This window comes from Oncorhynchus clarkii, chromosome 3 (genome assembly GCF_045791955.1).
Source record: "Oncorhynchus clarkii lewisi isolate Uvic-CL-2024 chromosome 3, UVic_Ocla_1.0, whole genome shotgun sequence".
Lineage (NCBI taxonomy): Eukaryota > Metazoa > Chordata > Actinopteri > Salmoniformes > Salmonidae > Oncorhynchus > Oncorhynchus clarkii.
Window position 1 is genome coordinate 85,744,218 of NC_092149.1, and position 23,373 is coordinate 85,767,590.

A 23,373-nucleotide genomic window follows, 5' to 3' on the forward strand; every position below is an offset into this window, starting at 1 on the left:
AGTTAACCTACTGGAGATCTATTTTAAGAATGTCAATTAGGAGAGAGGGTGAGGGGGCAGGGGGGATGAGGAGAGGGAGAGAAACAGAGGGAGGGAGAGACAGATTCACCCCTTTGGGTACAGGAAATGGTTTTGATAGGGGTCGGGGTAATTCGTGTCAAGGGATGGGAGAGGGATTTGGTGTGTATTACACATTTTTTTTCCCTTCACAACGCATGTGTGTGTATTACACAAATTCCAATCTGTTGTGGCTAACGTTAGCTAGGTAGCTAACTTTAAGGTTAGGGATTAGGTAACATGCTAGCTAAGTAGTTAAGGTTAGCAGTTAGGTTAGGGTTTGTTAACATGCAAAGTAGTTGAAAACTATTTTAATTTTATTTTTTATGTTATTTCACCTTTATTTAACCAGGTAGGCCAGTTGAGAACACCTTTATTTAACCAGGTAGGCCAGTTGAGAACACCTTTATTTAACCAGGTAGGCCAGTTGAGAACACCTTTATTTAACCAGGTAGGCTAGTTGAGAACACCTTTATTTAACCAGGTAGGCTAGTTGAGAACACCTTTATTTAACCAGGTAGGCTAGTTGAGAACACCTTTATTTAACCAGGTAGGCTAGTTGAGAACACCTTTATTTAACCAGGTAGGCTAGTTGAGAACACCTTTATTTAACCAGGTAGGCTAGTTGAGAACACCTTTATTTAACCAGGTAGGCCAGTTGAGAACACCTTTATTTAACCAGGTAGGCTAGTTGAGAACACCTTTATTTAACCAGGTAGGCTAGTTGAGAACACCTTTATTTAACCAGGTAGGCTAGTTGAGAACACCTTTATTTAACCAGGTAGGCTAGTTGAGAACACCTTTATTTAACCAGGTAGGCTAGTTGAGAACACCTTTATTTAACCAGGTAGGCCAGTTGAGAACACCTTTATTTAACCAGGTAGGCTAGTTGAGAACACCTTTATTTAACCAGGTAGGCTAGTTGAGAACACCTTTATTTAACCAGGTAGGCTAGTTGAGAACACCTTTATTTAACCAGGTAGACTAGTTGAGAACACCTTTATTTAACCAGGTAGGCTAGTTGAGAACACATTTATTTAACCAGGTAGGCCAGTTGAGAACACCTTTATTTAACCAGGTAGGCCAGTTGAGAACACCTTTATTTAACTAGGTAGGCTAGTTGAGAACACCTTTATTTAACCAGGTAGGCTAGTTGAGAACACCTTTATTTAACCAGGTAGGCTAGTTGAGAACACCTTTATTTAACCAGGTAGGCTAGTTGAGAACACCTTTATTTAACCAGGTAGGCTAGTTGAGAACACCTTTATTTAACCAGGTAGGCTAGTTGAGAACACCTTAATTTAACCAGGTAGGCTAGTTGAGAACACCTTTATTTAACCAGGTAGGCTAGTAGAGAACACCTTTATTTAACCAGGTAGGCTAGTTGAGAACAAGTTCTCATTTGCAACTGCGACCTGGCCAAGATAAAGCATAGCAGTGTGAACAGACAACACAGAGTTACACATGGAGTAAACAATTAACAAGTCAATAACACAGTAGAAAAAAAAGGGGAGTCTATATACATTGTGTGTAAAAGGCATGAGGAGGTAGGCGAATAATTACAATTTAGCAGATTAACACTGGAGTGATAAATGATCAGATGGTCATGTACAGGTAGAGATATTGGTGTGCAAAAGAGCAGAAAAGTAAATAAATAAAAACAGTATGGGGATGAGGTAGGTAAATTGGGTGGGCTATTTACCGATAGACTATGTACAGCTGCAGCGATCGGTTAGCTGCTCAGATAGCAGATGTTTGAAGTTGGTGAGGGAGAAAAAAGTCTCCAACTTCAGCGATTTTTGCAATTCGTTCCACTCACAGGCAGCAGAGAACTGGAACGAAAGGCGGCCAAATGAGGTGTTGGCTTTAGGGATGATCAGTGAGATACACCTGCTGGAGCGCGTGCTACAGATGGGTGTTGCCATCGTGACCAGTGAACTGAGATAAGGCGGAGCTTTACCTAGCATGGACTTGTAGATGACCTGGAGCCAGTGGGTCTGGCGACGAATATGTAGCGAGGGCCAGCCGACTAGAGCATACAGGTCGCAGTGGTGGGTGGTATAAGGTGCTTTAGTGACAAAACGGATGGCACTGTGATAAACTGCATCCAGTTTGCTGAGTAGAGTGTTGGAAGCAATTTTGTAGATGACATCGCCGAAGTCGAGGATCGGTAGGATAGTCAGTTTTACTAGGGTAAGTTTGGCGGCGTGAGTGAAGGAGGCTTTGTTGCGGAATAGAAAGCCGACTCTAGAACTAACTCAACAAGTAGTAAACCACTGGGAAAACAATCGTAGAATTAATGTTGTTTCCTTTGAACCAAAGTGGAATGACGTTGAATTGAAGTCTGTGCAGTGGAATGACGTTGAATTGAAGTCTGTGCAGTGGAATGACGTTGAATTGAAGCCTGTGCAGTGGAATAAACGTTGAATTGAAGCCTGTGCAGTGGAATAAACGTTGAATTGAAGCCTGTGCAGTGGAATAAACGTTAAATTGAAGCCTGTGCAGTGGAATAAATGTTGAATTGAAGCCTGTGCAGTGGAATGTCGTTGAATTGAAGCCTGTGCAGTGTAATAAACGTTGAATTGAAGTCTGTGCAGTGGAATGTCGTTGAATTGAAGCCTGTGCAGTGGAATGTCGTTGAATTGAAGCCTGTGCAGTGGAATAAACGTTGAATTGAAGTCTGTGCAGTGGAATGACAGTTGAATTGAAGCCTGTGCAGTGGAATGACAGTTGAATTGAAGCCTGTGCAGTGGAATGACAGTTGAATTGAAGCCTGTGCAGTGGAATGACAGTTGAATTGAAGCCTGTGCAGTGGAATGTCGTTGAATTGAAGCCTGTGCAGTGTAATAAACGTTGAATTGAAGTCTGTGCAGTGGAATGTCATTGAATTGAAGCCTGTGCAGTGGAATGTCGTTGAATTGAAGCCTGTGCAGTGGAATGTCGTTGAATTGAAGCCTGTGTAGTGGAATGTCGTTGAATTGAAGCCTGTGCAGTGGAATAAACGTTGAATTGAAGTCTGTGCAGTGGAATGACAGTTGAATTGAAGCCTGTGCAGTGGAATGACAGTTGAATTGAAGCCTGTGCAGTGGAATGTCGTTGAATTGAAGCCTGTGCAGTTGAATAAACGTTGAATTGAAGCCTGTGCAGTGGAATGTCGTTGAATTGAAGCCTGTGCAGTGGAATGTCGTTGAATTGAAGCCTGTGCAGTGGAATGTCGTTGAATTGAAGCCTGTGCAGTGGAATAAACGTTGAATTGAAGTCTGTGCAGTGGAATGACAGTTGAATTGAAGCCTGTGCAGTGGAATAAACGTTGAATTGAAGCCTGTGCAGTGGAATGTCGTTGAATTGAAGCCTGTGCAGTGGAATGTCGTTGAATTGAAGCCTGTGCAGTGGAATAAACGTTGAATTGAAGTCTGTGCAGTGGAATGTCGTTGAATTGAAGCCTGTGCAGTGGAATGTCGTTGAATTGAAGCCTGTGCAGTGGAATAAACGTTGAATTGAAGTCTGTGCAGTGGAATGACAGTTGAATTGAAGCCTGTGCAGTGGAATGACAGTTGAATTGAAGCCTGTGCAGTGGAATGTCGTTGAATTGAAGCCTGTGCAGTTGAATAAACGTTGAATTGAAGCCTGTGCAGTGGAATGTCGTTGAATTGAAGCCTGTGCAGTGGAATGTCGTTGAATTGAAGCCTGTGCAGTGGAATGTCGTTGAATTGAAGCCTGTGCAGTGGAATAAACGTTGAATTGAAGTCTGTGCAGTGGAATGACAGTTGAATTGAAGCCTGTGCAGTGGAATAAACGTTGAATTGAAGCCTGTGCAGTGGAATGTCGTTGAATTGAAGCCTGTGCAGTGGAATGTCGTTGAATTGAAGCCTGTGCAGTGGAATAAACGTTGAATTGAAGTCTGTGCAGTGGAATGACAGTTGAATTGAAGCCTGTGCAGTGGAATGACAGTTGAATTGAAGCCTGTGCAGTGGAATGTCGTTGAATTGAAGCCTGTGCAGTGGAATGTCGTTGCAGAGTTGCTAAAATGCAAAAGTTGTCCATGATGAGATTCGTTCAGGAAAAAAATACTATTTTTCATGTGCATGTCACACATTTCCAATATAACAATTTGTGCCAGTGGGTTGAAATAGAGACAGCAGTCTGTAGGTACAGTCAGCAGAGACTTACACCAACACCGGACTAAAACTTTTACCTTCTATAACGGTATTTCAATGTGATTCGTAATTTTGGCGTGTATAATGTTCGTTTTTAATAGTTTACTCGTTTGCTACTTCAGTCGTCTTTCTCCCTCTCCTCTTGTCACTCAAGGACAGAGCAGTTGCTCGACTACGGAGTCACGGGCACTTTCTTGTCATTCACTTCAAGATGTTGGTGACATGCTTCTTTCCACAAGCGTTCTATAATTACACTATTAGTTTGTCTATCTTTAGTGTCTGCAAACAACCAACTACTTTATATTCTTAGCACATTGTGGCTAAAATAAATCTGTCTAGCCACCAATTATAATTAGTTAGCTAGCTAGTTTGCTCAATGTTTAAGAGTCAGAGCAAATGTAGCTAGGTAATACTGATGTAGGACTAGATAAGCATGTTGTTTGTGCAACGGTATCTTCTAAAAATCAGAGAAGAATAGGCGAAGCATGAATATGCTAGCAAGCTAGCTAGCTAGCTACATGCAGTGGCTATATGAGGTAAGAAAACATGTAATGTAACATCTAATTAGGGTCACCTGGAAACAGACCAACACTTTGGTTCCTATCCGGTCAATAATTACTCCATTGGCTTATTCATGTGATATGTCAAACAATGTATTCAAGGTGCTGCCCACTATATTTCAACTATAGAATTAGAATAGTCATTATATTTCCATGATTCCAAACAGTTCAACAATGAATTATGCCCTTCGAATTCTTTGCCCATATTATGCAGCCCTGCGTGGCACAGTGTGGAAATTATGAAAATAATATTTGTTGGATAGATCAGTATAAAGCAATCCAAATGGAGAATGACCCCATTGAAATCTCTTATCTTTTAACCACCCTAGGGTGATGAACTACTCAAAGCATATTTACAACTTGTATGATTACAAAAAAATATATATAAAAAAATACTGTCAAATGTGAAAAATATTGTGATATGATATTTTGGTCATATCGCCCAGCCCTACATTATATAAATCACTCACTATGTCCTCTCTCTACTTCACAAAAACACATAACACTGACTTGGCAAATCTAGGGAACCTTTGTCCATTTATATAGGAATGGCAAACTGCAGCCTCTGCTAACACACTGCATAAGCCTATGTAACGGATGTGAAAACGGCTAGCTTAGTTAGCGGTGCGCGCTAAATAGCGTTTCAATCGATGACGTCGCTTGCTCTGAGACCTTGAAGTAGTAGTTCCCCTTGCTCTGCAAGGGCCGCGGCTTTTGTGGAGCGATGGGTAACGATGCTTCGAGGGTGTCTGTTGTTGATGTGTGCAGGGGGTCCCTGGTTCGCGCCCGGGTATGGGCGAGGGGACGGTCTAAAGTTATACTGTTACACCTACACCATGGACAACATGGATACTTGGTGACGTTTACAGCTCTTTCCCCACTGGTGACTGTTCCCATCAACAGATATATTCCTGTCTAACTCTTCATTGAGGCCAGACAGTGATTTTGTTGTTGTTGTTGTTGCTCAGTGATAAATTGGGAGTCTATAAACAGAGTAAAGAAAACAGAGCCGCAAACCCAGATGGACGAGTGAGGGTATCCATGACAACCTGGAGTTTTCCTTCAGAACGGTACTAATGATATCCTATTCAACCACCCCCCTGCTGATCTGACTGAATATGAAGTAGCAGCCAGAGACAACCCTGCGGGACGGATTTAGACTTAAACCAATATATTCATTAGAAAACACAAATATTAAAACAGAAGAACTTGGATGCCAGAGAAGATACATATTTACTCAGATCCTCATTGGAATCACTGTAAGTGTCCACAGCATGGAAATGGCTTCAGCTTGACACACTTCTAGACTTCAGCTTGACTGATGTAATCCACTGGCCTGGCAGGGCAGGTGTGGGTGGTGAAGTGTTCCCCTATGGGGTTGGCTCTCCGTCTATGTGCGTTGGCACGTTGCCATGTCTACTAACATGTATAGACAGAGGTCATTAGATCTTAACGAGATGGGTTGCCATTTGTGCTCTCTCTCCCCCTCTCTCCTTCCCTCTCCCTTCTCTCCCTCCCCCTTCTCTCCTTCCCTCTCCATCTAGTGAAAATCAGTTCGGGTCCTGGATTACCCCCCAGTTGGTTACCTCCCCTCCCTCCCTCCCTCCCTCTCTCTAACACTCAATCTATCCTGGGAAGACTCGCTCAGACACCTGGCAACCTGAAGGGTGTTTCATCCCTGCACACAGTGTCCCCCACCACACCTCATCTCTCTTTCACTCTCCTCTCTCTTTCTGTCCTCTCTCTTTCCTTCCTGTCTTTCCCTCCTGTCTTTCTCTCCTCTTTCTTTCCCTCCTCTCTTTCTCTCCTCTCTCGTTCCCTCCTGTCTTTCTCTCCTCTCTCTTTCGCTCCTCTCTTTCTCTCCTCTCTCTTTCCCTCCTCTTTCTCTCCTCTCTCTTTCCCTCCTCTCTTTCCCTCCTGTCTTTCTCTCCTCTCTCTTTCCCTCCTCTTTCTCTCCTCTCTCTTTCCCTCCTGTCTTTCTCTCCTCTCTCTTTCCCTCCTGTCTTTCCCTCCTCTTTCTCTCCTCTCTCTTTCCCTCCTCTCTTTCCTTCCTGTCTTTCTCTCCTCTCTCTTTCCCTCCTGTCTTTCCCTCCTCTTTCTCTCCTCTCTCTTTCCCTCCTCTCTTTCCCTCCTGTCTTTCTCTCCTCTCTCTTTCCCTCCTCTCTTTCTCTCCTCTCTCTTTCCCTCCTCTCTTTCCCTCCTGTCTTTCTCTCCTCTCATTCCCTCCCTCTGCATTTGTCCAGCTCCCCCTCAGTGTGCATCTTTTGAGGTGGCTGAGTGCTAACAACGGCTCAACTTCACACAGCCTTGTCACCACCTCACCCTGCTCCCAGGGTTACACACCAGTGTATGATATAAAGGACCAATGAGATAGGATAGGACTGAGTCACGCTAAGAATCTATTCTCTGATTATCCATTAAGTTGTTCCCTCATAGCGTTTACACATTCAGCATCGCTAACAGCTGGTAGTGACTGAGGCTTCGATCACCCAGGCAGCCCTATTCTTTAAAAGAAAAATCCCACTAACTGCTCTTTTGACCAATCACATCAGATCTTTTTTCAGAGATGATTTGATTGGTCAAAAGACAAATGAGTGTAAACATTTGGGATGCCTGTCTAAAGGAAGCCTAACTGCCATTCCACCCGGTTCTATCCAATCACAAATCAAATCAAAGTGTAATAGTCACATGCGCTGAATATAATAGGTCTGTAGACCTCACAGTGAAATGCTGAATACAACAGGTCTGTAGACCCCACAGTGAAATGCTTTACTTACAAGCTCTTAACCACAAATGTAGTTAAAACAAAAAAATACAGATAAGAGATAAAAGTAACAAGTAATTAAAGAGCAGCAGTGAAATAACAATAGCAAGACTGTATACAGAAGGGTACCGGTACAGAGTCAATGTGTGGGGAAACTGGTTAGTTGAGATAGTATGTACATGTAGGTAGAGTTTTTAAAGTGACTATGCATAGATGATAACAACAGAGAGTAGCAGTGGTGTAAAGAGGAGGGGGGGGGGGGGGCATAATGAAGCATTACTTAAAACAGACTCAAACTCGTTAACAATTAAGATGTAGACTTGTAGGTAACCTTTTTGACATTTCCTAGTGTTGGTTATAGCCCATATGTAGGTCTCTGTTTCAGTTCATACATTTTGCGTATACAGTAACAATATATAAATAATTGTAGTGACATGTGTGGTAAATCAGTAGGGTAAATCATATAGAGAGAAATAGTAAAGGTGTCTTTTTGAAGGCAAAGCCTATGGGGGAAAATTTATGACGATTTTGGTGGGTTTTTGGATAAACGCCGAAAATAAGATCTGTGGTAAACACAGGCTAATGAGATCTTATTCACTTTGTTCTATGAAATAGTCAGCTAACATCACTTTTTCTTAATTTTGATGCATTTATATAAACAAAAATGCAGATAAAGCTAATTAAAGGCTTCATAATTCATAGAGGTCAGGTTAACTGACTGATATTATCTCATATACCAAAACGTATAAAATCTCCTAAACCTGTGTTAATCTCAGACCGTCATCCCCAAACCCTATTCTTCCCCCCCCATAGGGAAAACTGAACTAACAACACATTTCTTGATTTTAGAACTACAAGCGGGCGAGTTTAATAGCACAGCGTTTCAAAACGCAGCCACGGGAGGTTAGTGGCACCTTAATTGAGGACACCGGAACCAGTGGAATGGTATCATATACATGGTTTCCAAGTGTTTCCGTTTGCTCCGTTCAGGCCTTTATAAAGAGACATTCTCCCCTCAGCAACCTCCTGTGCCACAGGGCAACGTCGAGAGACTTCCAGGAACACTTGCCAAACAGACCAGGCACCGGGGTTGAGAAGTCAACGAGAGAAGTTAAACATTTTCCCTTGGTTAATAATGTTATTACTACAAACTCTTGAAAGTTACAAATTGACACGTTTTAAAACATTTCGCCTGCCTACAGAGGGACAATATCGGTCCGCTAATACAGGACTAGTAAAGGCCCAATGCACAACTTTTATAAAGAAAAAAATAATATATATATATTTTTTCTCCAATTTGTCAGGGGTTACTGCAGCACACCTACTTCCAGCGGCTTTAAACTTTCTAAAAATTGCTAGTTTCTAGATAATAAATCAATGTTGCTTTTCCTGCCCTGAAGAAGGAAACAATCTACCACATGTGTCTGAATACAGAACCAGATATCGTGAAACCCAGCTGCCGAACTAACGCGAGATTTCAGATTTCCGACCGTTTGAAAACTTGAGTTGGGTCTTCAACTCTGTTAACTTCTCTGGTGTCTAGCTGTTCACCAGGTTTCGTATAATCGGTGGTCTTTAAGTTTAGGATGGAATTTCAAGGTGGGTAAATAATTCATTTTTTTTTTCTCTCTCTCAATCTAACAAGCTAAACAGATACAGAAACATAGCTCGTTAGTTATAAGCTAGTTAGCTAACAACGTTAGCATTGTCACATGAGTTAGCCAACTAGTTGGTTTTCTGTACCGCTAACGTTAGTGTCTTAGAGTAAGTATAATGTTTACTTTTGAGCCTAACATTCAGAGAATGTCAACAAACAAAAGCCATCTCTGGTGGCTAAAGTTAAGTTAGCTAGTGAAGCGAACCAACTAACGTTAGCTAGTTAACACGTTTGACATGGTGACTGGTCAGTTAGCTACATTAGCTAGCTAGTTATTGTTGGCATGTTTTATAGCTAACTGGCAAAGTCAGCTACTAAGGTTGCCAGGTAGTGACTTTGATTATTAGCTAAAAGCAGAGTTTTGAAATCAGCATCTGATCTATTTTGCTAACCGTGTGGAGGAAGGCAAGGCTATAGACAAAGTAAGTAGTTAGCTAATAACAAAAGAGCCATGGCTAGGTATCTGTATGCTAACAACTAGCTAGCTTACTTATTCATTAACTTCTCTATCTAACGTTATCTGCCATCTGTCCCTAGGCACGGAACCAATGACTCTGGGTTCCCCGACATCACCCAAGCCCGGCCCGGGTGCCCAGTTTCTCCCCGGGTTTTTGATGGGGGATCTGCCAGCGCCTATCACACCCCAGCCTCGGTCATTTGGAGTCATGGATATGAGGTCACCACTTCAAACAGGTGAGTGATGTTTTACTTTTGGGGGTAATTTATCATTCACTACTACAATTAAATAGCTAGCTGACTTTCTAATCTGTCATATATAATTATCCCCCCCCCCCCCCCCTTCATAGCGTGATAGGCCTAACTTAGTTTAAAACAACTACTTTTTTGGGTTACTATCAGATCTGTTACTTTCACTTTCTGTGTTGTAATATGGCAACATGTAGAGCCACCTAACAGTCTCTCCTCTCAGCGATATTTCCAATTGATTCCTGACTGTTTCTCTAACCGTTTCTCTGTTAGGTGGCTCTCCCCCTCAACCTGTGGTTCCTACACCCAAAGACAAGAGTGGGGCCCCTCCAGTCAGGAGTATCTATGATGACCTCTCCTGTCCCGCTGTCGGGATGTCCCCTATGGGTGCTCATAAACAGGTACGTGTTTAACAGAGTAGGTTTCATCCCTCTCCTGACCTGGGCATGAACCCAGGACCTTGTGTACAACAACACTTTACACTCACAGACAGTGGTCTAATAGCCTGGTCACTAGTAAGGACACTTTACACTCACAGAGCAGTGGTCTAATAGCCTGGTCACTAGTCTGGACACTTTACACTCACAGACAGTGGTCGAATAGCCTGGTCACTAGTCAGGACACTTTACACTCACAGACAGTGGTCTAATAGCCTGGTCACTAGTCAGGACACTTTACACTCACAGAGCAGTGTTCTAATAGCCTGGTCACTAGTCTGGACACTTTACACTCACAGAGCAGTGTTCAAATAGCCTGGTCACTAGTCTGGACACTTTACACTCACAGACAGTGGTCTAATAGCCTGGTCACTGGTCTGGACACTTTACACTCACAGAGCAGTGTTCAAATAGCCTGGTCACTAGTCTGGACACTTTACACTCACAGACAGTGGTCGAATAGCCTGGTCACTAGTCAGGACACTTTACACTCACAGACAGTGGTCTAATAGCCTGGTCACTAGTCTGGACACTTTACACTCACAGACAGTGGTCTAATAGCCTGGTCACTGGTCTGGACACTTTACACTCACAGACAGTGGTCTAATAGCCTAGTCACTGGTCTGGACACTTTACACTCACAGACAGTGGTCTAATAGCCTGGTCACTAGTCTGGACACTTTACACTCACAGACAGTGGTCGAATAGCCTGGTCACTAGTCAGGACACTTTACACTCACAGAGCAGTGTTCAAATAGCCTGGTCACTAGTCTGGACACTTTACACTCACAGAGCAGTGTTCAAATAGCCTGGTCACTAGTCTGGACACTTTACACTCACAGAGCAGTGTTCAAATAGCCTGGTCACTGGTCTGGACACTTTACACTCACAGAGCAGTGTTCAAATAGCCTGGTCACTAGTCTGGACACTTTACACTCACAGACAGTGGTCTAATAGCCTGGTCACTGGTCTGGACACTTTACACTCACAGAGCAGTGTTCAAATAGCCTGGTCACTAGTCTGGACACTTTACACTCACAGACAGTGGTCTAATAGCCTGGTCACTGGTCTGGACACTTTACACTCACAGACAGTGGTCTAATAGCCTGGTCACTGGTCTGGACACTTTACACTCACAGAGCAGTGGTCTAATAGCCTGGTCACTAGTCAGGACACTTTACACTCACAGACAGTGGTCTAATAGCCTGGTCACTGGTCTGGACACTTTAGACTCACAGAGCAGTGGTCTAATAGCCTGGTCACTGGTCTGGACACTTTACACTCACAGACAGTGGTCGAATAGCCTGGTCACTAGTCTGGACACTTTACACTCACAGAGCAGTGTTCAAATAGCCTGGTCACTAGTCTGGACACTTTACACTCACAGAGCAGTGTTCAAATAGCCTGGTCACTAGTCTGGACACTTTACACTCACAGACAGTGGTCTAATAGCCTGGTCACTAGTCTGGACACTTTACACTCACAGAGCAGTGTTCAAATAGCCTGGTCACTAGTCTGGACACTTTACACTCACAGAGCAGTGTTCAAATAGCCTGGTCACTAGTCTGGACACTTTACACTCACAGAGCAGTGTTCAAATAGCCTGGTCACTGGTCTGGACACTTTACACTCACAGAGCAGTGTTCAAATAGCCTGGTCACTAGTCTGGACACTTTACACTCACAGACAGTGGTCTAATAGCCTGGTCACTGGTCTGGACACTTTACACTCACAGACAGTGGTCTAATAGCCTGGTCACTGGTCTGGACACTTTACACTCACAGAGCAGTGGTCTAATAGCCTGGTCACTAGTCAGGACACTTTACACTCACAGACAGTGGTCTAATAGCCTGGTCACTGGTCTGGACACTTTACACTCACAGACAGTGGTCGAATAGCCTGGTCACTAGTCTGGACACTTTACACTCACAGAGCAGTGTTCAAATAGCCTGGTCACTAGTCTGGACACTTTACACTCACAGAGCAGTGTTCAAATAGCCTGGTCACTAGTCTGGACACTTTACACTCACAGACAGTGGTCTAATAGCCTGGTCACTAGTCTGGACACTTTACACTCACAGAGCAGTGTTCAAATAGCCTGGTCACTAGTCTGGACACTTTACACTCACAGAGCAGTGTTCAAATAGCCTGGTCACTAGTCTGGACACTTTACACTCACAGAGCAGTGTTCAAATAGCCTGGTCACTGGTCTGGACACTTTACACTCACAGACAGTGGTCTAATAGCCTGGTCACTAGTCTGGACACTTTACACTCACAGAGCAGTGGTCTAATAGCCTGGTCACTAGTCTGGACACTTTACACTCACAGACAGTGGTCTAATAGCCTGGTCACTGGTCTGGACACTTTACACTCACAGAGCAGTGTTCAAATAGCCTGGTCACTAGTCTGGACACTTTACACTCACGGACAGTGGTCTAATAGCCTGGTCACTGGTCTGGACACTTTACACTCACAGAGCAGTGTTAAAATAGCCTGGTCACTAGTCTGGACACTTTACACTCACAGAGCAGTGGTCTAATAGCCTGGTCACTAGTCAGGACACTTTACACTCACAGACAGTGGTCTAATAGCCTGGTCACTGGTCTGGACACTTTAGACTCACAGAGCAGTGGTCTAATAGCCTGGTCACTGGTCTGGACACTTTACACTCACAGACAGTGGTCGAATAGCCTGGTCACTAGTCTGGACACTTTACACTCACAGAGCAGTGTTCAAATAGCCTGGTCACTAGTCTGGACACTTTACACTCACAGAGCAGTGTTCAAATAGCCTGGTCACTAGTCTGGACACTTTACACTCACAGACAGTGGTCTAATAGCCTGGTCACTAGTCTGGACACTTTACACTCACAGAGCAGTGTTCAAATAGCCTGGTCACTAGTCTGGACACTTTACACTCACAGAGCAGTGTTCAAATAGCCTGGTCACTAGTCTGGACACTTTACACTCACAGAGCAGTGTTCAAATAGCCTGGTCACTGGTCTGGACACTTTACACTCACAGAGCAGTGTTCAAATAGCCTGGTCACTAGTCTGGACACTTTACACTCACAGACAGTGGTCTAATAGCCTGGTCACTGGTCTGGACACTTTACACTCACAGAGCAGTGTTCAAATAGCCTGGTCACTAGTCTGGACACTTTACACTCACAGACAGTGGTCTAATAGCCTGGTCACTGGTCTGGACACTTTACACTCACAGACAGTGGTCTAATAGCCTGGTCACTGGTCTGGACACTTTACACTCACAGAGCAGTGGTCTAATAGCCTGGTCACTAGTCAGGACACTTTACACTCACAGACAGTGGTCTAATAGCCTGGTCACTGGTCTGGACACTTTAGACTCACAGAGCAGTGGTCTAATAGCCTGGTCACTGGTCTGGACACTTTACACTCACAGACAGTGGTCGAATAGCCTGGTCACTAGTCTGGACACTTTACACTCACAGAGCAGTGTTCAAATAGCCTGGTCACTAGTCTGGACACTTTACACTCACAGAGCAGTGTTCAAATAGCCTGGTCACTAGTCTGGACACTTTACACTCACAGACAGTGGTCTAATAGCCTGGTCACTAGTCTGGACACTTTACACTCACAGAGCAGTGTTCAAATAGCCTGGTCACTAGTCTGGACACTTTACACTCACAGAGCAGTGTTCAAATAGCCTGGTCACTGGTCTGGACACTTTACACTCACAGAGCAGTGGTCTAATAGCCTGGTCACTAGTCAGGACACTTTACACTCACAGACAGTGGTCGAATAGCCTGGTCACTAGTCTGGACACTTTACACTCACAGACAGTGGTCTAATAGCCTGGTCACTGGTCTGGACACTTTACACTCACAGAGCAGTGTTCAAATAGCCTGGTCACTAGTCTGGACACTTTACACTCACAGACAGTGGTCTAATAGCCTGGTCACTGGTCTGGACACTTTACACTCACAGAGCAGTGTTCAAATAGCCTGGTCACTAGTCTGGACACTTTACACTCACAGACAGTGGTCTAATAGCCTGGTCACTGGTCTGGACACTTTACACTCACAGACAGTGGTCTAATAGCCTGGTCACTGGTCTGGACACTTTACACTCACAGAGCAGTGTTCAAATAGCCTGGTCACTAGTCTGGACACTTTACACTCACAGACAGTGGTCTAATAGCCTGGTCACTGGTCTGGACACTTTACACTCACAGAGCAGTGTTCAAATAGCCTGGTCACTAGTCTGGACACTTTACACTCACAGACAGTGGTCGAATAGCCTGGTCACTAGTCAGGACACTTTACACTCACAGAGCAGTGTTCAAATAGCCTGGTCACTAGTCTGGACACTTTACACTCACAGAGCAGTGTTCAAATAGCCTGGTCACTAGTCTGGACACTTTACACTCACAGAGCAGTGTTCAAATAGCCTGGTCACTGGTCTGGACACTTTACACTCACAGAGCAGTGTTCAAATAGCCTGGTCACTAGTCTGGACACTTTACACTCACAGACAGTGGTCTAATAGCCTGGTCACTGGTCTGGACACTTTACACTCACAGAGCAGTGTTCAAATAGCCTGGTCACTAGTCTGGACACTTTACACTCACAGACAGTGGTCTAATAGCCTGGTCACTGGTCTGGACACTTTACACTCACAGACAGTGGTCTAATAGCCTGGTCACTGGTCTGGACACTTTACACTCACAGAGCAGTGGTCTAATAGCCTGGTCACTAGTCAGGACACTTTACACTCACAGACAGTGGTCTAATAGCCTGGTCACTGGTCTGGACACTTTAGACTCACAGAGCAGTGGTCTAATAGCCTGGTCACTGGTCTGGACACTTTACACTCACAGACAGTGGTCGAATAGCCTGGTCACTAGTCTGGACACTTTACACTCACAGAGCAGTGTTCAAATAGCCTGGTCACTAGTCTGGACACTTTACACTCACAGAGCAGTGTTCAAATAGCCTGGTCACTAGTCTGGACACTTTACACTCACAGACAGTGGTCTAATAGCCTGGTCACTAGTCTGGACACTTTACACTCACAGAGCAGTGTTCAAATAGCCTGGTCACTAGTCTGGACACTTTACACTCACAGAGCAGTGTTCAAATAGCCTGGTCACTAGTCTGGACACTTTACACTCACAGAGCAGTGTTCAAATAGCCTGGTCACTGGTCTGGACACTTTACACTCACAGAGCAGTGTTCAAATAGCCTGGTCACTAGTCTGGACACTTTACACTCACAGACAGTGGTCTAATAGCCTGGTCACTGGTCTGGACACTTTACACTCACAGAGCAGTGTTCAAATAGCCTGGTCACTAGTCTGGACACTTTACACTCACAGACAGTGGTCTAATAGCCTGGTCACTGGTCTGGACACTTTACACTCACAGACAGTGGTCTAATAGCCTGGTCACTGGTCTGGACACTTTACACTCACAGAGCAGTGGTCTAATAGCCTGGTCACTAGTCAGGACACTTTACACTCACAGACAGTGGTCTAATAGCCTGGTCACTGGTCTGGACACTTTAGACTCACAGAGCAGTGGTCTAATAGCCTGGTCACTGGTCTGGACACTTTACACTCACAGACAGTGGTCGAATAGCCTGGTCACTAGTCTGGACACTTTACACTCACAGAGCAGTGTTCAAATAGCCTGGTCACTAGTCTGGACACTTTACACTCACAGAGCAGTGTTCAAATAGCCTGGTCACTAGTCTGGACACTTTACACTCACAGAGCAGTGTTCAAATAGCCTGGTCACTGGTCTGGACACTTTACACTCACAGACAGTGGTCTAATAGCCTGGTCACTAGTCTGGACACTTTACACTCACAGAGCAGTGGTCTAATAGCCTGGTCACTAGTCTGGACACTTTACACTCACAGACAGTGGTCTAATAGCCTGGTCACTGGTCTGGACACTTTACACTCACAGAGCAGTGTTCAAATAGCCTGGTCACTAGTCTGGACACTTTACACTCACAGACAGTGGTCTAATAGCCTGGTCACTGGTCTGGACACTTTACACTCACAGAGCAGTGTTCAAATAGCCTGGTCACTAGTCTGGACACTTTACACTCGCAGACAGTGGTCTAATAGCCTGGTCACTGGTCTGGACACTTTACACTCACAGACAGTGGTCGAATAGCCTGGTCACTAGTCAGGACACTTTACACTCACAGAGCAGTGTTCAAATAGCCTGGTCACTAGTCTGGACACTTTACACTCACAGAGCAGTGTTCAAATAGCCTGGTCACTAGTCTGGACACTTTACACTCACAGAGCAGTGTTCAAATAGCCTGGTCACTGGTCTGGACACTTTACACTCACAGACAGTGGTCTAATAGCCTGGTCACTGGTCTGGACACTTTACACTCACAGAGCAGTGGTCTAATAGCCTGGTCACTAGTCAGGACACTTTACACTCACAGACAGTGGTCTAATAGCCTGGTCACTGGTCTGGACACTTTAGACTCACAGAGCAGTGGTCTAATAGCCTGGTCACTGGTCTGGACACTTTACACTCACAGACAGTGGTCGAATAGCCTGGTCACTAGTCTGGACACTTTACACTCACAGAGCAGTGTTCAAATAGCCTGGTCACTAGTCTGGACACTTTACACTCACAGAGCAGTGTTCAAATAGCCTGGTCACTAGTCTGGACACTTTACACTCACAGACAGTGGTCTAATAGCCTGGTCACTAGTCTGGACACTTTACACTCACAGAGCAGTGTTCAAATAGCCTGGTCACTAGTCTGGACACTTTACACTCACAGAGCAGTGTTCAAATAGCCTGGTCACTAGTCTGGACACTTTACACTCACAGAGCAGTGTTCAAATAGCCTGGTCACTGGTCTGGACACTTTACACTCACAGAGCAGTGTTCAAATAGCCTGGTCACTAGTCTGGACACTTTACACTCACAGACAGTGGTCTAATAGCCTGGTCACTGGTCTGGACACTTTACACTCACAGAGCAGTGTTCAAATAGCCTGGTCACTAGTCTGGACACTTTACACTCACAGACAGTGGTCTAATAGCCTGGTCACTGGTCTGGACACTTTACACTCACAGACAGTGGTCTAATAGCCTGGTCACTGGTCTGGACACTTTACACTCACAGAGCAGTGGTCTAATAGCCTGGTCACTAGTCAGGACACTTTACACTCACAGACAGTGGTCTAATAGCCTGGTCACTGGTCTGGACACTTTAGACTCACAGAGCAGTGGTCTAATAGCCTGGTCACTGGTCTGGACACTTTACACTCACAGACAGTGGTCGAATAGCCTGGTCACTAGTCTGGACACTTTACACTCACAGAGCAGTGTTCAAATAGCCTGGTCACTAGTCTGGACACTTTACACTCACAGAGCAGTGTTCAAATAGCCTGGTCACTGGTCTGGACACTTTACACTCACAGACAGTGGTCTAATAGCCTGGTCACTAGTCTGGACACTTTACACTCACAGAGCAGTGGTCTAATAGCCTGGTCACTAGTCAGGACACTTTACACTCACAGACAGTGGTCGAATAGCCTGGTCACTAGTCTGGACACTTTACACTCACAGACAGTGGTCTAATAGCCTGGTCACTGGTCTGGACACTTTACACTCACAGAGCAGTGTTCAAACTGAGACCCTAGTATTTCCAGTATGCCTTTAATATAAGACCAAGTCAGTATTATCATTCATGTCCAATATTTCAGTCAGATTTTTGTGTTGTGAAATTTTTTATTTTGCCTGGTCACTGGTCTGGACACTTTACACTCACAGAGCAGTGTTCAAATAGCCTGGTCACTAGTCTGGACACTTTACACTCACAGACAGTGGTCTAATAGCCTGGTCACTGGTCTGGACACTTTACACTCACAGAGCAGTGTTCAAATAGCCTGGTCACTAGTCTGGACACTTTACACTCACAGACAGTGGTCTAATAGCCTGGTCACTGGTCTGGACACTTTACACTCACAGACAGTGGTCTAATAGCCTGGTCACTGGTCTGGACACTTTACACTCACAGAGCAGTGTTCAAATAGCCTGGTCACTAGTCTGGACACTTTACACTCACAGACAGTGGTCTAATAGCCTGGTCACTGGTCTGGACACTTTACACTCACAGACAGTGGTCTAATAGCCTGGTCACTGGTCTGGACACTTTACACTCACAGACAGTGGTCTAATAGCCTGGTCACTAGTCAGGACACTTTACACTCACAGACAGTGGTCTAATAGCCTGGTCACTAGTCTGGACACTTTACACTCACAGACAGTGGTCTAATAGCCTGGTCACTAGTCTGGACACTTTACACTCACAGACAGTGGTCTAATATCCTGGTCACTGGTCTGGACAGTGAGCAGGAAAGCTGTGGACCCACTGGTCTGGTAACCCTTCCTTTCGGCTTTGAAGCGGGCGTATTGATTGGTTCTCTAACTTTTTCCCCATGGGGGATTGAGGCCGCTCGGTTGTAAAATCAAGGTGGTGGCACTTGGGTGCTGTGTGTTGGTTTTTGAGTGAGTGACACAGAGGTGAACCAATAGTACAGCTCCTTTAAATTTCGATCCCATCAAAAAGTCACTTCAGACTCTGGAATCGCCCCCCCCCCCCCCCCCCCAACTCTTCAGTCCCTCTGGAGTCACCCCCTGACTCTCCAGTCCCTCTGGAGTCCCTCAAAAAAAGTCACTTCAGACTCTGGAGTCACCCCCCCCCCCCCCCCCCCCCCCCCCCCCCCCAACTCTTCAGTCCCTCTGGAGTCACCCCCCCCCCCCCCCCCACACACACACACGTTTGATTTTGAGTAGTGTGTCTGCATCAAGAGGACATGTAATCACCTGGATGTTATCTTCTCTCAGCCATTCTCAATGATGCACACCCCGCTGTCTGGCTATATGGCAGTTACACCAGGAACAGGTGAGATTTTTATTTCTTCACACTTGTTTGTACCAACTTGTCTTTTAGATTTACTATGAGAGGGAATTCATAGGTATGTCCTAATGTCGTCTTCTGTTCAGCATCCAGTCTATTTAGTCCTACTACCATCGGGCAGCAGGCGAAGTCAACAATGTCTCCAGCCCAAGTAGACCCTTTCTTCACTCAGGGAGACGCACTGTCTTCTGAAGACCATCTAGATGATACATGGATCACTGTATTTGGGTAAGTTACTGGTATTGTACCCTCTAATATCTACAGGTGACTGCCTAAAAAAAAAGGTGTCTTATTAAAAGAGCCAACGCACCGATCCTGCAAATCCTGTTGCTCATTAAGAAACATGAATATTTCAGTCTTTGGGGGTTTGTGGTTCAATGTTGTAGTTACTGGTGTTTGTCCACCAAGAGACACCGTAGGAACAAAGCCAGTGTTACTTCCTCAAAAATAATCAGAATCTAAGATAAGGCTGTACTGATGGGGCAGGTCTGTCTCACTGTCTAGTATTCTGCAGTCGGATTGGATAGCGCACAATCATATAGCTGTGTACCCCGTGTTGGTGAGCATTGAATAAAATGAGCCTATTTACACTTGGTAGTCAATTTGGACGATTATAATACATTTTTTCTGGCTATTATCAATGCCACATAGAAAACAGGCTATCAGAAGTTGTTTATTGCCTTCAATTGCGCTTTAGTAGGGACGTTGGGCCCTCCACCAATCAGAACGGCTTCAATCCACCTTGGCATAGATTCTACAAGTGTCTGGAACTCTATTGGATGGATGTGACATCATTCTTCCACGAGAAATGCCATCATTTGGTGTTTTGTTGACGGTGGTGGAAAACGCTGGTCTCAGGCGTCGCTCCACTATCTCCCGTAAAGTGTTCAATTGGGTTGAGATCTGGTGACTGAGACGGCTATGACATATGGTTTACATTGTTTTTTTTTTCATGCTCATCAAATCATTCAGTGACCACTCGTGCCCTGTGGATGGCGGCATTGTCACCCTATGGGAGCATAGCCATGGTAGACAAAATAATGGCCTGCCCAGAATTTTATACGTGACCCCAAGCATGTATAATCAACTCGGAAATCCCTCCTTTCAATATAGTTTGTATCCCTCATTCACTCGAGTGTTTCCGTTATTTGGGCAGTTTGCCTGTACCTTTTTAACTGTTGAAATAAGGGGTGTGTTCATTTTAGCTCACCTGGTTTCCCAGAGGGCTGTAGTTTTCACTGTAGGACCAATCAAATTTGTCTCCAACGTGCAAACTCCGATTCGCTTGCTGCCCTGGGTGACCTTAAGCAGATGCACCGAATGTGTCTGATCTGTAGATGACAATGCTGCACCTCTGGAATGGATATCTATTGTTGAGGTGAAAATGAACAACTTCCTGTATGTATAACACTCTTTTTTTTAAAATGTATTTTAATTTTATTATTTTTAAACAGGTTTCCTCCTGCCTCTGCGTCTTATATTCTGTTGCAGTTCGCCCAGTATGGAAACATAACGAAACACGTGGTAAGAATATTTGCATTCTTCGATAAGGACATTTTAAGTGTGTGTGTGTGTTCTGTTTCACCGTTCTGTTCTCTTGTTGTACTAGATGTCCAACACTGGTAACTGGATGCACATTCAATATCAGTCTAGACTCCAAGCAAGAAAGGCTCTAAGTAAAGATGGGAAGATTTTTGGCGAGGCTATAATGATTGGTGTTAAACCATGCATCGATAAGGTAAGTCACTCCTGGGTAAATTTTTTAAATTAGGAACACTCATTAGTGAAAATATATATATTTTTTTAAAGTCAAAACATTTTTTAGAAATGGATAGATGTCTTTTACCTCTATGTAAACAACATATCTAATCATTAATTAAGATTTGTGTGTGTCTCTCAGAATGTGATGGAGAGCTCAGACCGAGGCTCTACCTCCTCTGGCTCAGTGTTTACTCCTCCAGTCAGAAATGGAACCCCCAGCCACCATGTCTCTACACCTCGCTCCTCTATGAGGCCCCTCAGTGCAGCCTACAAGGCCTCCAGCAGTGACTACCAGGTAGGATCGGGGGGTTTCGTCATTAAATACTTTTGCCAAACCAACAGAAGTTGTAAGGCTGTCTCAAAGACGAGGACCAAGGCACTCTTCGTCATATAATTAAAATGCCGTTATTGTCACGGCATGTACAAGGAACAAACATTTTTTGAAACTCTGACGTGTTTCGAACGCACCTTAGCGGGCTACAGTAGATGTACCGTGGAGGACTACAGGGCTATGTGTCCGCTATAGGGCTGTGTGTCCGCTGGGGGGGGGGGGGGGGGGGGGCTGTGTATCCGCTGGGGGGGGGCTGTGTGTCCGCTGGGGGGAGGGGGGCTTATGTGTCCGCTGGGGGGGGGGCTTATGTGTCCGCTGGGGGGGGGGGCTATGTGTCCGCTGGGGGGGGGGTTGTGTGTCCGCTAGGGGGGGGGGCTGTGTGTCCGCTAGAGGGGGGGGCTGTGTGTCCGCTAGAGGGCATCAAAGCGACGGCTCTGGATACAAATATTCCCAAACCTCAATGCACTCTATGCAGACTACATTATTTATAGGAGTTAAAAGTAGTGTACGGATTGGTTTCCTTTTTTAAAATGTAACAATACATTTCAGTCCTAATGCCATTGAGTGATCACTGTTTCTACGGGCATGTTTCTACTGTTTCTACGGGCATGGGGACCGACGTGGAATTCACCACCCGTGTCACACGTTTGGTTTCAGGTGGTGGCAGACGAACAGACCCCAAGGAAAGACGACAGTTTGGTTTCTAAAGCGATGGAGTACATGTTTGGCTGGTGAGACGGTCTCCTCTGATTGGCCCGGGCGCTTTTTATATTACTAAAAACTGGTGTGTCCTAAATGGTACCCTAATGGCCCAATTGACCCTGTTCTAAAGTAGTGCACTACATAGGGAGTAGGGTACCATTTGGGGATCATTCAGTGTGTCAGTGATTTGGGGGAACCAAGCCAATGTGGATTTCCTCAACCCTGCGACGACTATACATTATGTGGTGATTTGAGTGGACGGGATTTTGACTAGACGAACACCGGATATTGTATGTTGACATTGAATGAAGTGTTGTTGTTGTTGTTGTTTGTTTTTTTGTGCAGGCGTCACGGTGTTGACCTGACGAACACAAACTACATATTTTCTTATTTGCTACTTGTCCTCATGAGGATACATTTTTTTTTTAAAGGCTCTTTCATATGAGTTGATGTCGAATGAATCCAACGTAAATCAAGACATGATTGTTTTTTCTCAGATGTCCCCATTTCCTACGTAGTAGTGTACTACTGTTGACCAGTACCCGTAAGGGTCTGAATGGAATAGGGTGCCATTTTGGATGCCCACACGGCCTGTCTACAGTATCTTAACCAAGTGCTGCTTTGACAGTTGGACGTCAAGGTTGCACATCAGTATCCTCTGTTTGATGGTGCAGGTTTCTTTTTCCCCCTCTAAATGGTTCATTAGTAAACAACGATAAATATAACCGGATCAGAGTTAAGAATTGTGATTTTTATACGAAATGTATTTTTTTGTGTGCTGTCAAACATTTAAGTGTTTAAAAAAAAAAAAAATGTAAAAAAAAAAAAAAAAAAAAAGATTTTCTCACAAAACTGTCGGTGTACCAAGTGTCTCGTCTTATATCTATTTAAAACTATTTGTCTGTTTCGGCTGTCTACTATTTCGGCTGTCTCTTTATAGTATTTCTACGGTCTCCTCTGTCAGCTGTCTCTGCTCTCTACTATGTGCTGTTTTTAATGTCTCTGTCACTTGCTTACTATTTTTGTCAAATAAATGTCACGTGAATACCAGTTGGGTGTTTGGTAGTTTTTTTATATGTCAACGATGAACTATATAGTGTTTGCTTTTACCATGAAGACTTCTGACTCCATTCCGGTGTTAGGCTGTCTGACATTCTGTAGTTAGTATTCCAGCCAGAGCAGTAAGGAAGAGTGCTTAATATTTGAGACACCATCTGGTGCCTATTCTAAAGTAGTGTGTTTTAGGGTTCCACTTGTGGCGTGACCATAATATGCACATTTAAAGCCTCCACATGTTTAGGGT

General features: G+C 44.6%; 1 protein-coding gene across 2 annotated transcripts; it reads left to right on the forward strand.

Moving 5' to 3' along the window:
- The first annotated feature begins 8,533 nt into the window (after positions 1–8,533).
- On the forward strand, positions 8,534–23,114 carry LOC139406198 (nucleoporin NUP35-like). 2 transcript variants are annotated; one of them, XM_071148703.1, is made up of 9 exons: positions 8,534–9,137; positions 9,733–9,888; positions 10,174–10,301; positions 19,204–19,261; positions 19,363–19,504; positions 20,731–20,800; positions 20,886–21,014; positions 21,177–21,332; positions 22,026–23,114. In XM_071148703.1, the coding sequence occupies exons 1-9, from the start codon at positions 9,125–9,127 to the stop codon at positions 22,101–22,103; spliced, it is 930 nt and encodes a 309-aa protein (XP_071004804.1). In that variant the 5' UTR covers positions 8,534–9,124; the 3' UTR covers positions 22,104–23,114. The 2 variants fall into 2 exon arrangements, with proteins under 2 accessions (XP_071004804.1, XP_071004805.1); XM_071148704.1 differs by having other exon boundaries at positions 9,011–9,137; positions 20,731–20,797; positions 22,026–22,964.
- Positions 23,115–23,373: the final 259 nt, after the last annotated feature.